General features: G+C 39.4%; 2 protein-coding genes across 3 annotated transcripts in view; one reads left to right on the plus strand and one right to left on the minus strand.

The window, feature by feature from the left end:
• The window catches only part of Cep290 (Centrosomal protein 290kDa), an 80067-nt gene that overhangs the window by 20745 nt on the left and 45594 nt on the right, over positions 1-13728 (minus strand). The gene's annotated exons all lie outside the window — the stretch shown is intronic.
• cysu (peroxidase homolog) overlaps positions 7-13728 on the plus strand; it is a 42265-nt gene continuing 28543 nt past the window's right edge. For both annotated transcript variants that reach the window (XM_017904568.1, XM_017904569.1), the window contains exons 1-2: positions 7-283; positions 11668-11868. In XM_017904568.1, coding sequence (XP_017760057.1) covers positions 276-283; positions 11668-11868 — 209 coding nt within the window. In that variant the 5' untranslated portion in view covers positions 7-275. The remainder of the gene's footprint in view (positions 284-11667; positions 11869-13728) is intronic.

Here is a 13728-nt window from a genome sequence, read left to right on the forward strand (position 1 = left end):
CGACGCTCGGCCTGGAACAGTGGTGACCAGTCGAATTGATCCGACGTCAGCCCCTCCTTCGTCTCTCATCGTTATCTCTTCGTCCCTTCCGTTAATTTTGCGCCGAGGATTTCTTGCTCCATACTCCATACTCGTGGGGATTTGAGAGAGACGTGATACGAACAAGTGTGTCGGAAGTGTTGTACGCGTTCTTCGCTACTCAACAACCGTCTTCGAACACCCCTGGTTTCTGTTTACCGAAGATCGGAGAGCAACGTGGAGCACGTGGAGGCAGGATGTACAGGTAGGGTAGAGCTGACGTTTCGCGCGGAGGTGGTAGGACTCGGGTATTAGGGTCTTCGCGAGTGACAGAATGTTCTGTCGGATTTTCCCTTTTCTCTATTAGCCTTCCTTCTTTAGTTTCCCCTTTTCCATTTGTCGTTGAACGAATAGGGTATGGGGGGTTAGGAATGAAAAGATCGAGATTTATTCTCTTCTGCCTTGTTAGAGTTATTCATAGTCGAGCGAGCTGGTCTCGTTAAAAAGATCCCTTCGTGGTCCAAGTCCTATCTCTGTCAGATTAAATTAGGACACAGACGGGTACATTTCGTGCATCAAAATTAACCACATCCAGTCTGGATCGAAGTCCAGATTGACAGAGACCCATCGGAGACTGACATCCACGATAATGACGAATATCCGATAAGTCGGTAACGTAACTCAATAACACTGACGAAATGGACTAAATACTCGCTTATTATTACTCTGAAATCCTCGAATGTACCTGGTTAAAACACGCTATTATGTTTGACGATGGCCATTCATGGCAGCCGACTACCGATAAACAGCGTTCTCGCGAGCCCGCGTTTATGGCGTTGTTTCACAACGCACGCATAAAGGAACGCATCGCGACGCAACAACAATTACAGTTCGTTGGAATACTCTGTTCTGGCGTAATCCATAGTTACGTTGCACGGGCCCTATTGCCTCGGAGGGTCCTATTACCTCGAAGGGCCCTATTGCTCCGGTAGGTCCTATTACCTCGAAAGGCCCTATTACTTCGCTCTGTTCCCGATCCTATTCCTCAAGCTAGACAGGATCTTCGCGAGAGGCGGATGACATAACACCTCGTCCGTTCTGCCGTCACGTTTCCTTCGTGACGAATTCGAGATGGATCCCAGGGACCAATCTAGGCTATTCGAATCCAGTGGGAACGATCGGGACCGGGTGCGATATAATCCGATGGAGCGGAGAGCGCATCGGGAACGCGCGAAACTGTTTCAGTGGTTGCATCGACTGGCGAGGAAAGTGAAAGGAGAATCCGCGGTAGACGCAGTCGAGAAAGTAATCCACGATCTTTATTCCGATCGGGACCTCTTATCTTAATCGCGGTGCGGACGCGTAGCTGCGCCACCTGGGGGCGTTATCAATCGCTTCCTCGGGAGATTAGCGAGCATTTAGCTGCAACGGTGAAATTTGAGTTAGAGCTTAAGGACTTTCCACTGTATATTCACGTATATTGCTGTATATATTCGCGTGACGAACGCACTTTCACCGGTAATGACGGTACACGTCGATTACCGAGATTAATTGTCGGAGAAGAGCACGGGATCGTGATCACGACCGAGTAGGAATAAGTGGATTAGGCGTCCCGGACGAAAGAAGCGTGTAATCGATTTGATTTCTAATCGTTAATTCGCCCCGAAGGACTTCGGAGCACTTTATGATCGATGATTAAGATCCCGGGTTACTTTTGTACCGGCAAAACGCTACGATAGTTTAATGGACGATTGAATTGCACGACAGACGGACAGACGAATTGCTCGTTTCCGAAGTACATCTGAGTTATCGAGCGCTGATCGATTACTGTTGAAATAAAATCGGGTAAACAGTGCCGATTTTTATATCGGTAGTGACAGACCTCGATGGTTCGTACAATTTCGATAGTAAAATGTAGATTTTGTTTGCTTACTCGAATCGGTGTTTGTTTTCCTGCCCCGCGACCGATCTCTACGTTGAAGAAGATTTACAATCGGGAGTGGAAGCATGGATCGGTTACGTGCCTCTCGAGGCAAACGATCGGGCCATTTACAGCCGCCACGTGCAGGAAGCGGGCGAAATACGCGTAATTACGTAATTATCGGTGGGTGAAATATTATTTAAATGCTACCGATACCGTTTACCGATCGCGGACGTAACTCTTGTTACGCTCGCGCTCGGATCAGTTCGAATGCCTGTGGTTTCCTATTTTTTCACACGGCCACTTCTCGATTTTTCAGCTTTCGCTCGCTTCCGGCACGTCGTTCGATTTCTTACGTCCGTCGATCCGATTTCTCGTGGCCGTTACGCGATCGGAATACCAATTCCCGGGCCACCTCTCGCGATTCGGCGTGATAACGCGTCCAACGTTTCACTCGTGTTACTAAAAAAGAAAAGACGAGATGGGAAGAGGGAAAAGAAAGGCGAAACAGCGATACGGAGTGCGTCGAATCGGTAATCACGATCCGTGGAGAACGTTCTGGCACCGCGACGTCGATCATTATCGCGAAGAAGATTGTCCACGTTGCCGGCAAGCTCGGCCATTACCGGTCGTGTAACGATGTAGCCGCGAGATATTTATAATTCATATTTATTTGAATTGAGAATTTACAATTCTGCAGTTTATTTGTGTCGCGCTTCAGCGATTCGTTTTCAGAGCGTTACGCCTCCGGTTTCGCAATTGCCGATTTCGTTCCCGTTATTTATAGATATTAGACAATTGCGATCGCTCGATCACGCCTCGATCGTTGATCCCACGTTGACAAGGCGTATTAGCCGTTTCGTAACGATCGCTGATTGCGCCTGAACGAGTGGGTTAAGGCACAGACACGTTCGTTTCGGGCTTGAATATGTAATATTCCCGAGAATTCGTTTCGTTGTTGCTATCCGATATTGCACAATTTATGACAAGTACGAGAAAGAAGTAGAATAATTTTTAGATCTCAAATTTTTGTATAATCGAGTTTCTAATTAGATCTCGATTCCATAAGGATTTTAATAAGTGAAGATGTCTGATATCTAAATTAACATTCCTCTACTCGCTATAATTTTATTAATAATACAATATATGCAATAATTTCATTCATAATGCAATGTGTACGATATAAACACTTTTAGTAAATATTTTTTGATCATTCTCAGCGGATCGTGTAACATATATCGATTTATCACTATGGTAATGGAAAATGTCTACGATTCAATTTAAATATATATTTCGCGTTTCCTTTCGTATAATTAACCCTTTGCACTCGACGACTTTTTCGTTACAGAAAAATAGTAATTCCAAGACTTTCTGTTATAGAGTTGACGATATTTTTAAAATGGTAAATGAGAAATCATATGGAAATTAAGACATAGAATTATTTTTGTTCGACATTGCACTCATCGTTAGGTAATTTTAAATTTGGTATATCAATTAACGTCGATCTTTAGAATCTGATTAAATGATGACTGAGAGTCACCTCTCGAGTAGCAAAAGGTTAATTTCTATGTATGTAGTATGGATATAGAAAAATTCAATTCGCAGATGATTACTACGTTTCTCAACTTTTGCCGGTAACTGTACATTCTGCGGAAACTCTTCATGGTGACTCGAATTCATTAGGTTCACCTAATGGAATGCTTTTCGACAGGTTCTCCTGCGTGTACCTCGTTGCCAAGGAATCTCTGCCGCGTTACTCCTCCAACTTTCCAGGAAAAACAGGAGAAAAATGCCACGCGGCGGCACAAGCCACGAATTTGTGAGATTCTAGACTAATCCATCCCCGCTATAGCCGAGAGATTTATGGGGTATCGATAGGTTTCGCGAGGGATTCCTCGAGTCGTATCGACCACAGTCCAGGTAGAGTCATTGACTGAAGGCAATCGGTTAATAGGCCTTATGAAACCGAATGCGTCGCGACCGGTTTGTGGCGGCGCGTTTCGTCCGTGAGCGGAGTGCAGGGCACGCAAGGTGACCAGAAAGAAAAGAAGCTGAAGGCGTTTCGAATGTTTCTCCTGCGCGATTAGTATGCGGAGCGTTCTGCGTTCTCCTAGAATAAACATGCAAGCTCGAAAATCGAAAACGGTTCAGCGGAAAAATTTCGCTTGTTCAACAAACTCGAGTATGGGATAATTACAGGAAAATTAGAGAAAATTAGAAAAAAAATTTGGGTTCGATGATGAGATTGTTCGAGGAGGAAGATGGTTTAAAAATGGAAAATAATATCTGGTAGAGTAGAGGTTTTCCAGGTGCAGGAAAATTATAGAAAAATTATAGCAGAAAATATGGATTCGACAATGTGATTATTCGAGGAGAAAGGTGGTTTAGAAATGGAAAATAATATCTTTAAAAATAATATATTGTAGAATAGAGGTTTTAAGGTGCAGGAAAATTATAGAAAAATTATAGAAGAAAATTTGAGTTCGAGAATGTGATTATTCATGGAGCAAGGTGGTTTAAAAATAGAAAATAATATCTTGTGAAGTAGAGATTTTCCAGGTACAGGAAAATTGGAGAAAAATTATAGAAGAAAATTTGAGTTCGATAATGTAATTATCCAAGGAGGAAGGTGGTTTAAAAATGGAAAATAATATCTCGCAGAGTAGAAATTTTTCTGGCACAGGAAAATTAGAGCAAAAATAATAAAAGAAAATTTAGGTTCGACGATATGATTATTCGAGGAGAAAGGTGGTTTAAAAATGGGAAATAATATCTTGGAAAATAATATCTCGTAGAATAGAGGGTTTAAAGTATAGGAAAATTATAGTAAAATTATAGAAGAAAATTTAAGTTCGATAATGTGATTATCCAAGGAGGAAAATGGTTTAAAAATGGAAAATAAAATTTCGTAGAGTAGAGATTTCCCAGGTACAGGAAAATTAGAGAAAAATTATAAAAGAAAATTTGGGTTCTACGATGTGATTATACGAGGAGAAAGGTGGTTTAAAAATGGAAAATAATATCTCGCAGAGTAGAAATTTTTCAGGTACAGGAAAATTAGAGAAAAATTATAAAAGAAAATTTGGGTTCTACGATGTGATTATTCGAGGAGAAAGGTGGTTTAAAAATGGAAAATAATATCTGGTAGAGTAGAGGTTTTCCAGGTGCCGGAAAATTAGAGAAAAATGATGACAGAAAAATTTGGGTTCGATTATTCAAAAGGAAAGATGGTTTAAAGATATTAAATGACTTGGAAAATATCTCGTAGAGTAGAGAATTTAATTTTTCTCTTCGTCATACCAGAGAACAAGTTTTATAGCAAAGAGATATACGACCTACGCAATTATAATAATTACCAAGTGATTGAGAAAAATTTTCGAAAGAGATCATGGATCGTCAAGAGTTGAATTTGATTTTCCAATCTCCAGTTTTGTAAGCAAATTCTCGCGTGTTCCATTCTCTTTCTCAATTTTTTAATTCCCGTTTCTTCCATATATTTTATAAAGTTCCTAACTTAATTTCCAAGACAGATGTGCCAAGAAAATCCTCAGATGGCTCGATTCTCTTCTTTAATTCTCAAATTTTTAAATTCCTTCGAAATATTCTACGATCTTTAAAATTCAAATTTCATTCTCCAATCGCGAGCTTCGAAGAAAATTTCACGTATCCAATTCCCTTCTTCTACTTACCAATTTATTTCACTTAAAGTTTTAAACTTGATTACCAAATTAGACATGTATACTTAGTTCAATAGCTAAAGGCTGCTTTTCATATATCGTTTCTTTAAATTTCTTAGCATTTTTATAAAAATATTCCTCGTTCTTTCACTTATCAATTTATTTCACTTAAAGTTTCACACTTGGTTACCAAATCGAACGCGTACATTTATTTTAATAGCTAAAGGCTGCTTTTCATATCTCGTTTCTTTAAATTCCATTTCCTTCTTTTGTAAATATTTTTTTGCAACAAACAAATAAAAATTCGAAGCCAACCGACTACCAAATCAGACACGTACATTTATTTCAATATCTAAAGGCTGCTTTCATATCTCGTTTCTTTAAATTTCTTAGCATTTTCATAAAAATATTCCTCGTTCTTTCATTTATTAATTTATTTCACTTAAAGTTTCACACTTGACTACGATATCAGACACGTACGTTTATTTCAATATCTAAAGACTGATTTTCAAATCGTATTCCTTTAAACTACATTTCCTTCTTTTGCAAATATTTTTTTGCAACAAAGAAATAAAAATTCGAAGCCAACCGACTATCAAATCAGACACGTACATTTACTTCAATAATTAAAGGCTGCTTTCCATACCGTGTTTCTTTAAACTCGACTTCCTTTTTCCCCAAATATATTTTTGCTACAGAGATAAAACAATTCGAAGCTTTTCTTGCCTTTCTAAGCTCGTTGATCTATATATTTTATTTACGCCGAAATGAAAAAAGAAAATCGCGTGTATTTCGTTTTAATCCTTCATGCGCAGTTGCTGCTAATCCAGTTATTGCCTCATACCGGTTATTTAAGCTTCAAGGTATTAAAACAAACGGTCACTGAATGTAACCGCTCGAGTGCGAATTTCTTAGCATTCTTACAAAAATATATTCCTCGTTATGACCACAAACATCGAGATTGCCGGATTACGCTCGTTTCGAGTTCCGCCACCTAGTTTCCTCGCGATGCATTCGAACACCGTCGAATACGATTGTGACACAGACTCGTCCGATAAGAATCCCAAGAGCTGTTGATCTCGACGATTTTGCATTCGCGACGGGACACTACTATGTTTCCTCGAACCTCGCGAAAGTCAAGGCGCATTGCCACACATTCCCGCGCGTTTCTTTCGTTTCTTCTCTTTTTTCTCTTTTTTTCTCCTTTTTTCTTTTTTTTTCGAAATCGTGCAACGAATAATCCGTGGAATGAATCACGGTAATTATATAAATTCAGCGTGTAAGGATCTACCGACCCAGGACCCGATCCTTCGCTGTTAAATCGAAATAAAGGAAAGAGGAAGGAAAAAATAGAGGAATAAAGAAAAAAGGAATAGATTACATCGCGTTGGATTTATCGTCAGAGGCTAGATATGGAGGCTAGAGGCTTTTTCCTTCCTTTCCATTCTTCGACGTTTCGAGTTGGGTACGTGCAGTCTGAATTTCTAAACTCGACGTTTCAGCCGGCAAACTGTTGCATAATATCGATGGTATTCTAGTTGGCTAATAAGTAGTCAGACTTGGCCTCGTTAATTAATATTTTCGTTCGGGAAAATCGGTGGATGCAGGTTTTGCTACTGATGGCTGGGAAATATTTTCCCAACGCTCGTATTATGTTCAGCAACGTCAATATCGTAGAATCCAGTCTCCTTCTCGGAATAGTCTTTCGACACGCGAATGTATAATTTAATTCATTTTATCATATCGATAGGGTAATAAAGGAGGAAAATTTTTCATATTTTCTACCTTTTCCATACTTTCACGTGTCCGATAGTCGCCTGGATATAATAATTTGCAAGAAATGCATTTACACGTAATTAAATTTCCTGTTAGATTTTTAATATGGAATTTTAATCAAGATTACCTAAATTTTTATTCAAAATTCCCTCGACCTTTAACCCTTTACACTCGATGATCTTTTTGTTACAGAAATATAGTAATTCGTGGACTTTCTGCCATAAAGTCGACGATATTTTCAAAACGGTACATAAGAAGTGCAAATTAATTGTAAAACGTAGAATTATTTTATCTCGATATTCTATACGTCGTTGGGCAATTTTAAATTCGAGATGTTAATTAATTACGATCTTTAGAATCTGATTAAATGGCAACTGAGAGTCGCCTCTCGAGTGTAAAGGGTGAAGTTGTTTCTGTGGATAGAAATGGACACCCATATATCTTCTACGTTTTTTAACAGTTAATACATTAGTATATTTAGATAAAAATATTTACATAAGGAAAAAAATTCGCAATAAACTATTTTAAACAAAAAGGAAGAAAATTCTTCTCGTGACGATATGTCACGTGTTATAATAACTTCATCGAAGTATTAAAAACTTGCGTTATTAAAATAATAAAACTACCAATGTTCGAGAAATCGATGGAACCAAAAATTTGAACACCTATAACCTGCATTCGTTCCATTAAGACTAACAAGAATCTACGTCCACTATCACGTGTCACAATAATCCCATCAGCTATTAAATATTCACACTATAGGAACAACGAAGTTGTGGATAAAAATGGACACCGATATCTTCTATGTTTTTTAGCAGTTAAAACATTATTATATTTATACAAAAAATATTTAAATAATGAAAATAACTCGCAATAAACTATTTTAAACGAAAAATTAATTGACACCTTCTAGAAAATTCTTCTCTCTCTCTCTCTCTCTCTCTCTCTCTCTCTCTCTCACTCTTATTAACCCTTTGCACTCGAGAGGCGCCCTTCAGTCGCCATTTAATAAAATTTTGAAGCTCGATATTAATTAATATATCAAATTTAAAATAATGTAACACTGTACGAGATATCGAAATTAAATAATTCTAGATGTTAATTATTATACGATTTCTTATTTACTGTTCAAAAAATATCATCAATCTAATAGCAGAAAATTTTTCTATTCGTACCCTTCTTAAGCGAAAAAATCGTCGAGCGCAAAGGGTTAAGAATTCTTCGGAGTACAAAGGGTTAACCCTTTGCAGTCGGCAGATTTCAGCAGAGCAAATTTAGCGTTTCGCAGTTACTTTCCTGTACAGGATTTAAAGTCAATATATGGATATTAAAACGCATAGAATTTGTTGAAACTCATTTAATACTATTAATAATTCGTAAAAATACTGTAGGATAGCGGAAACTGGTCTTGACACACCGAAAATTGACGAAAGAACAAGAACACAGTAACACAAACTCACAACTCGTAAACTTTTAACTTAGGAATTTTAACTTAGGAAAATTAACTTAGGAAATTTAACTTAGGAAAAGAACACCAAGATAACGAAACGAAAACACACAAAGACGCACTCTTTTTAAACTCTCTTTCCTACACCGACTCACGCTTGTGCTGGTCACAATCGATTTCTAAGGACTCTGTTCTAGTCGTCAAGACCATGCTTTTATGCTTTTCTTAACCTACGCTTCATCTCTCCGTTGGAACTAAGCAACTTAATTTTGTTAACGAAAATAATTTTTCCATTTGCTTCTAGAAAATATCGATCGGTTTACAATTTGTTTCTGTTGGCAACAGTCGATTCGCAATTTCTTTGGAAACGGTATCTGACAAAATTTTTAATTTCTCTAATTTTCTGTGGTTTTCTGTATTCTTCGACTTGAGAATGTCCCCAGTGCGGGGACATCGACTGCAAAGGGTTAAAATCGAATCTCTACATCAACAAAATTTCTATCCTCGCTTTATCATCTTACACCTCTGTTTTATCGTCTCATAGTCCATTCACAGATATAAAATCAACACTCACAGTTTCATCCAGGAATTTTCAGAAAAATTGAACATTCCAGGTCAGAAAAGCTGGCTTTGTGCTCGTTTGACATTTACACTCGTCGTAAATCACCCTTACCTCGATCCGACAACAGTATCATAGAGCTGTTACGTTAATCTCGATCTACGTTCCCCATAAAAATGACAGGGTCTTGCGGTGTATCTCATTGATCCCATAAACGGACGAATTAAACGCGCGACGGTCTTTCGCTAACGAAATAAACTGAAATTTCATCCAGGCTTACTATCGAACTCGTTCGACGAGCTCGCCAGCACCAGGACGTGCACTTTAATCCGATCGGGTAATTGTCGCGGTTTCAGAATAAAAGGTGAATGGCCTGAGACCAGCTCCAGATCTGAATATGCCTTAGACACGCGCGCATGCATAATTTTCCGCGAACCGGCGAGAAAATATCGGTTGCTCGCCGATATTCTCGCGGCAGAGATAATAAATCGACACTCAATCGCCTCCAACTCGACGTCCAAGGTGGACACATTCTCCACGGACATGGACGAAACCATGAGCACTGAAATAGAATGGAAAAACCGCCATTTGCATCCGTTTTGCAATGCAGATAAATCGCTCGCGAATCACGATAATTGCTCCCGGTCTGTCTCGCTGATTAATCGACATTTCTATGACCTTTTTATTGGATTCCTGGTAAAAAGGTTTCTCGAGAAGGATTCGTATGAGAGACGATAAGAATGTAAATTTTTTGAGAAAAATCGGGGACGATGTTGGATGAAAGATGAAATGATTCGATAGCTTCGAGGATTCAAAATTTTTTAAATTTTGTCGATTTATTTCATGCGATTACAAAGAATAGTAAAAGTAAATTGGTGGTAATAGTGGAAGATTGAGGAACTAGATACCTTTGATCATTCGAATTAGCACGTTGCTAGAGTACCTTGAGTAGCTATGTAGCTGCTATTTGTCTAGCTGTCTGGCTCTGCGCGTGTTCCTGCTAATAAGGTTGAAATTACTCCAAATGATTCTTAATTTCTAGATCTAAATATCTATATAAATCGTTGGTTACTTTGATAATTGCGATTATAAACAGAAGCTCCATTAAACTGAAAGTTAGCTGAAACTTCTATTTGTCTATATTTTAGATTTGAAGATTAAGAAAATACAGTGCACTCGTATTCGGTAAAATAGTAATTTTAATTAAAAATAGAAAAATAAGGAATTATAATACAATTATAGTCCCATGTCTGGAACCATGGTCAAAAATAACGTTGGACCCGTTTCGTCCGATTGCAAGGAAGAATAATGGGGGACTGATCGTCAGTTAGAGTCAAGAAAGAATAAACGCTTGGTCCATTATAGCCCTCAACTGTTTTATATCGATTCCAAACGTATGGGAGATGCTTTAACTCTTTGCAGCACAGGATTTCAGATAATAAAATAGATTCATATTACATAGAAATTAATTCCAGCGTGCCCCAAAGAATTAAGACCAAAGTGACAATGTATAACGTTGTCTTTCAACAATCTACATAGCTGTCTGTCTCAGTAGAATTGAGAATTCCTGACAATAAGAATAAAATTACAGTCAGCTGCATACGAATGCGTCCACCTATCACAGTCGGTGTATGTACAGAGAAAATATTAATAAAGATTATTTTCTATATTGTTTATTTTAATTTTACGCGTACCTTTACTTTCTTTTCTTTATATATACGCCGACAGAGATAGATGGACGAATACTTATGCGACCGACTGTACTTCAAATTTCCTTAACTCCCCTTGACCTAAAACCCTTAGATCTAATCCTCTATTAAATCACCAATTACCTAAATAACCAACTGAAAACAAACCCTGTCAAGTACATCACCAAACCCTTCTATCGATCTAAGATTATCGATAATAAAAACGAATTTACCCCAAAAATTTGGGTCCAAATTAAAAAGCTAGCTATCAATCCTAACTATTGAATTAATTCTCCGAGTACCTTCACAATTATCAAACCAATCGCGAAGGGAAATTGCAACAACCCCTCAGCTGCGGTCCACTAAATCCCCTAGTCTGATTCCCAGAACGTTTCCAGCAACCACCGAGCGAAAAAGTCAGCCGAGGACGATCACGAATGCAGGGTGAAACAAAGTGATTCCTTGACAGATAGATCACGGATCTACAAGCGATCCCGCCCGGCTGAATATTCCGGCGCGATCGGTTGGCGATACAAGCCCGATGGCAGGGGTAGATAATCTTCGCTATTACAATGTTGCAGATCCGTGATAGGGCGGACACGATCCGCGATAATCGGGCTCTTGCTGCTACTGGCGACCTGGCGAAACAACGATAGCTGCGACGGCCTGCAATATCAGCCGGTCGAGGTTTATGCAAACGGCGATGACTGCGCGCTGATCCTGAACGGGCCGGGAAGGACGAGCGTCTTCGACTACACCTACAACTTGCTGCGTGGCTCCTTGTAAGTGATGCTAATACCGGCGTAAATCCGTGTTCACCGGGGCCCAGGTTGCAGGCCCCTGTTCGAGCATCGGCCGCTTCATCCGCAGCGAAAACGTGTTACAAAGTGAAGCGGATCGCCTCGAGCGAGGATTCTTTCGCTGTTGATTTATCGAGCGCTGCTCTCGCTACGTATCTATATTAGCTCGTTACGACACGCTACCTAGAGGGTACAGCGTTTACCGCGATGGGCGGATTGTTTCCTCGTCTCTGCGAGGATTATGTTGTTCGCGGCAGATTAAACGCGGCCGAATCCGAAGATAGAGATAGACGTTGGAACCTCGATTATCCGGATTAATTGGGAGACGAGAGGTTTCGAAACAGAAGGACGCGGATATTGTACGTGTGCAATAACAGTGGTAATGGATATTAAATTTAAATCTGATTTAGACAAAGATCTACGAATTTTTAATTTTCTTAGCTACTAAATCGCATTTTATATTCTTGTCGCCGCCATTTTTGAAACCATTCCGGAAATACTTCGAAATTTCGGTGTATATTATTATCATTATTATATTAATTATCGATTTCAATCACAAATTTGACGCGTACGAACCCCTTCGAATTGAAACGTTTACATACAAGTATTCGGATAATACAAGTTTCGAATGACAAACTGTCGAGATAACGAAGGATTTGAATAAGGCGTGAATAATGGATCTTCCACCGCGTTATTACTTACAACAGGACCGAAATCGGATTAAAGAACGAATAATTCCCGACAGCGGTTGGGACTTTCGAACGTGGTTCGAAGATCTCGAAAGAATAATTGCAGCGTAATAACTGCGGGATCGCAAACACCATAAATCAGATATCCAGACACTTTCATAAACGTCTGTCTAACGAAGATTTAAACATCGAGATAGCGAATCGATCTCGGCTCGAAGGAAATTTACGTAGAATCGAAAGAAGAGCGAAACAACGGGGCGAGTTCTAAGCCCGAGGCGTACCCCCGCCATATCGTAATATTGCAATTATCGCACGTTCTCCGCTCTATTACCATCTTAATTGCAAGTCGATATTAAATTCACCAATCTGTCGATACGGAGATAATGATCGCCGCTGGTTAACTCGTTGTTTCGCGATATTTTCACCTCGCGATCTTTCAACCCGATCACCGGCCATGTTCCACATAAAAGGCACGTTCAGCGTGTAATTATATCTCTCGGACGTTTCACGTGGATACAGCCTGGCCGAATTAAGGATCTTACGTAACAACGGTAAGACCTCTACCGACATTTTCGAGGTCCGGAGAAAGCAGAGACTGTGATCGGATTCGGTCGTAGAACTTTCACCGGACATCTAACCTTTGTTCCCGAGGGATAATCATCGACCGTGATCACTAGACCCATCGAATTAGCTTTCTCGCGAGCTGGCTCCCGCATTTTTGCGATATTTTTATAAACGATGGAAACCATGATATTTTACGGTGGTACGAGATTCGAGGACCGTGTATTGTCACACCTCTGAGTTTCGAGAATTCTTGATAACACGTTCCTAAGTTTCACCGGACATCTAACCTTTGTTCCCGAGGAATAATAATCGACCGTGATCACTAGATCCATCGAATTAGCTTTCTCGCGAGCTGACTCCCGCATTTTTGCGATATTTCTATAAACGATGGAAACCATGGGATTTTACGGTGGTACGAGATTCGACGACCGTGTATTGTCACACCTCTGGGTTCCGAAAATTTTTGAAGCACGACTGTTCGAGGAGTCTAGCATACTTTTATCGTGGAAAATTTTTTAATAATACGTTTCTATGTTTCACCGGACATCTAACCTTTGTTCCCGAGGAATAATAATCGACCGTAATTACT

The sequence above is a fragment of the Eufriesea mexicana genome, unplaced genomic scaffold (genome assembly GCF_001483705.2).
Source record: "Eufriesea mexicana isolate 0111107269 unplaced genomic scaffold, ASM148370v2 scaffold2989, whole genome shotgun sequence".
NCBI classification, from domain to species: domain Eukaryota; kingdom Metazoa; phylum Arthropoda; class Insecta; order Hymenoptera; family Apidae; genus Eufriesea; species Eufriesea mexicana.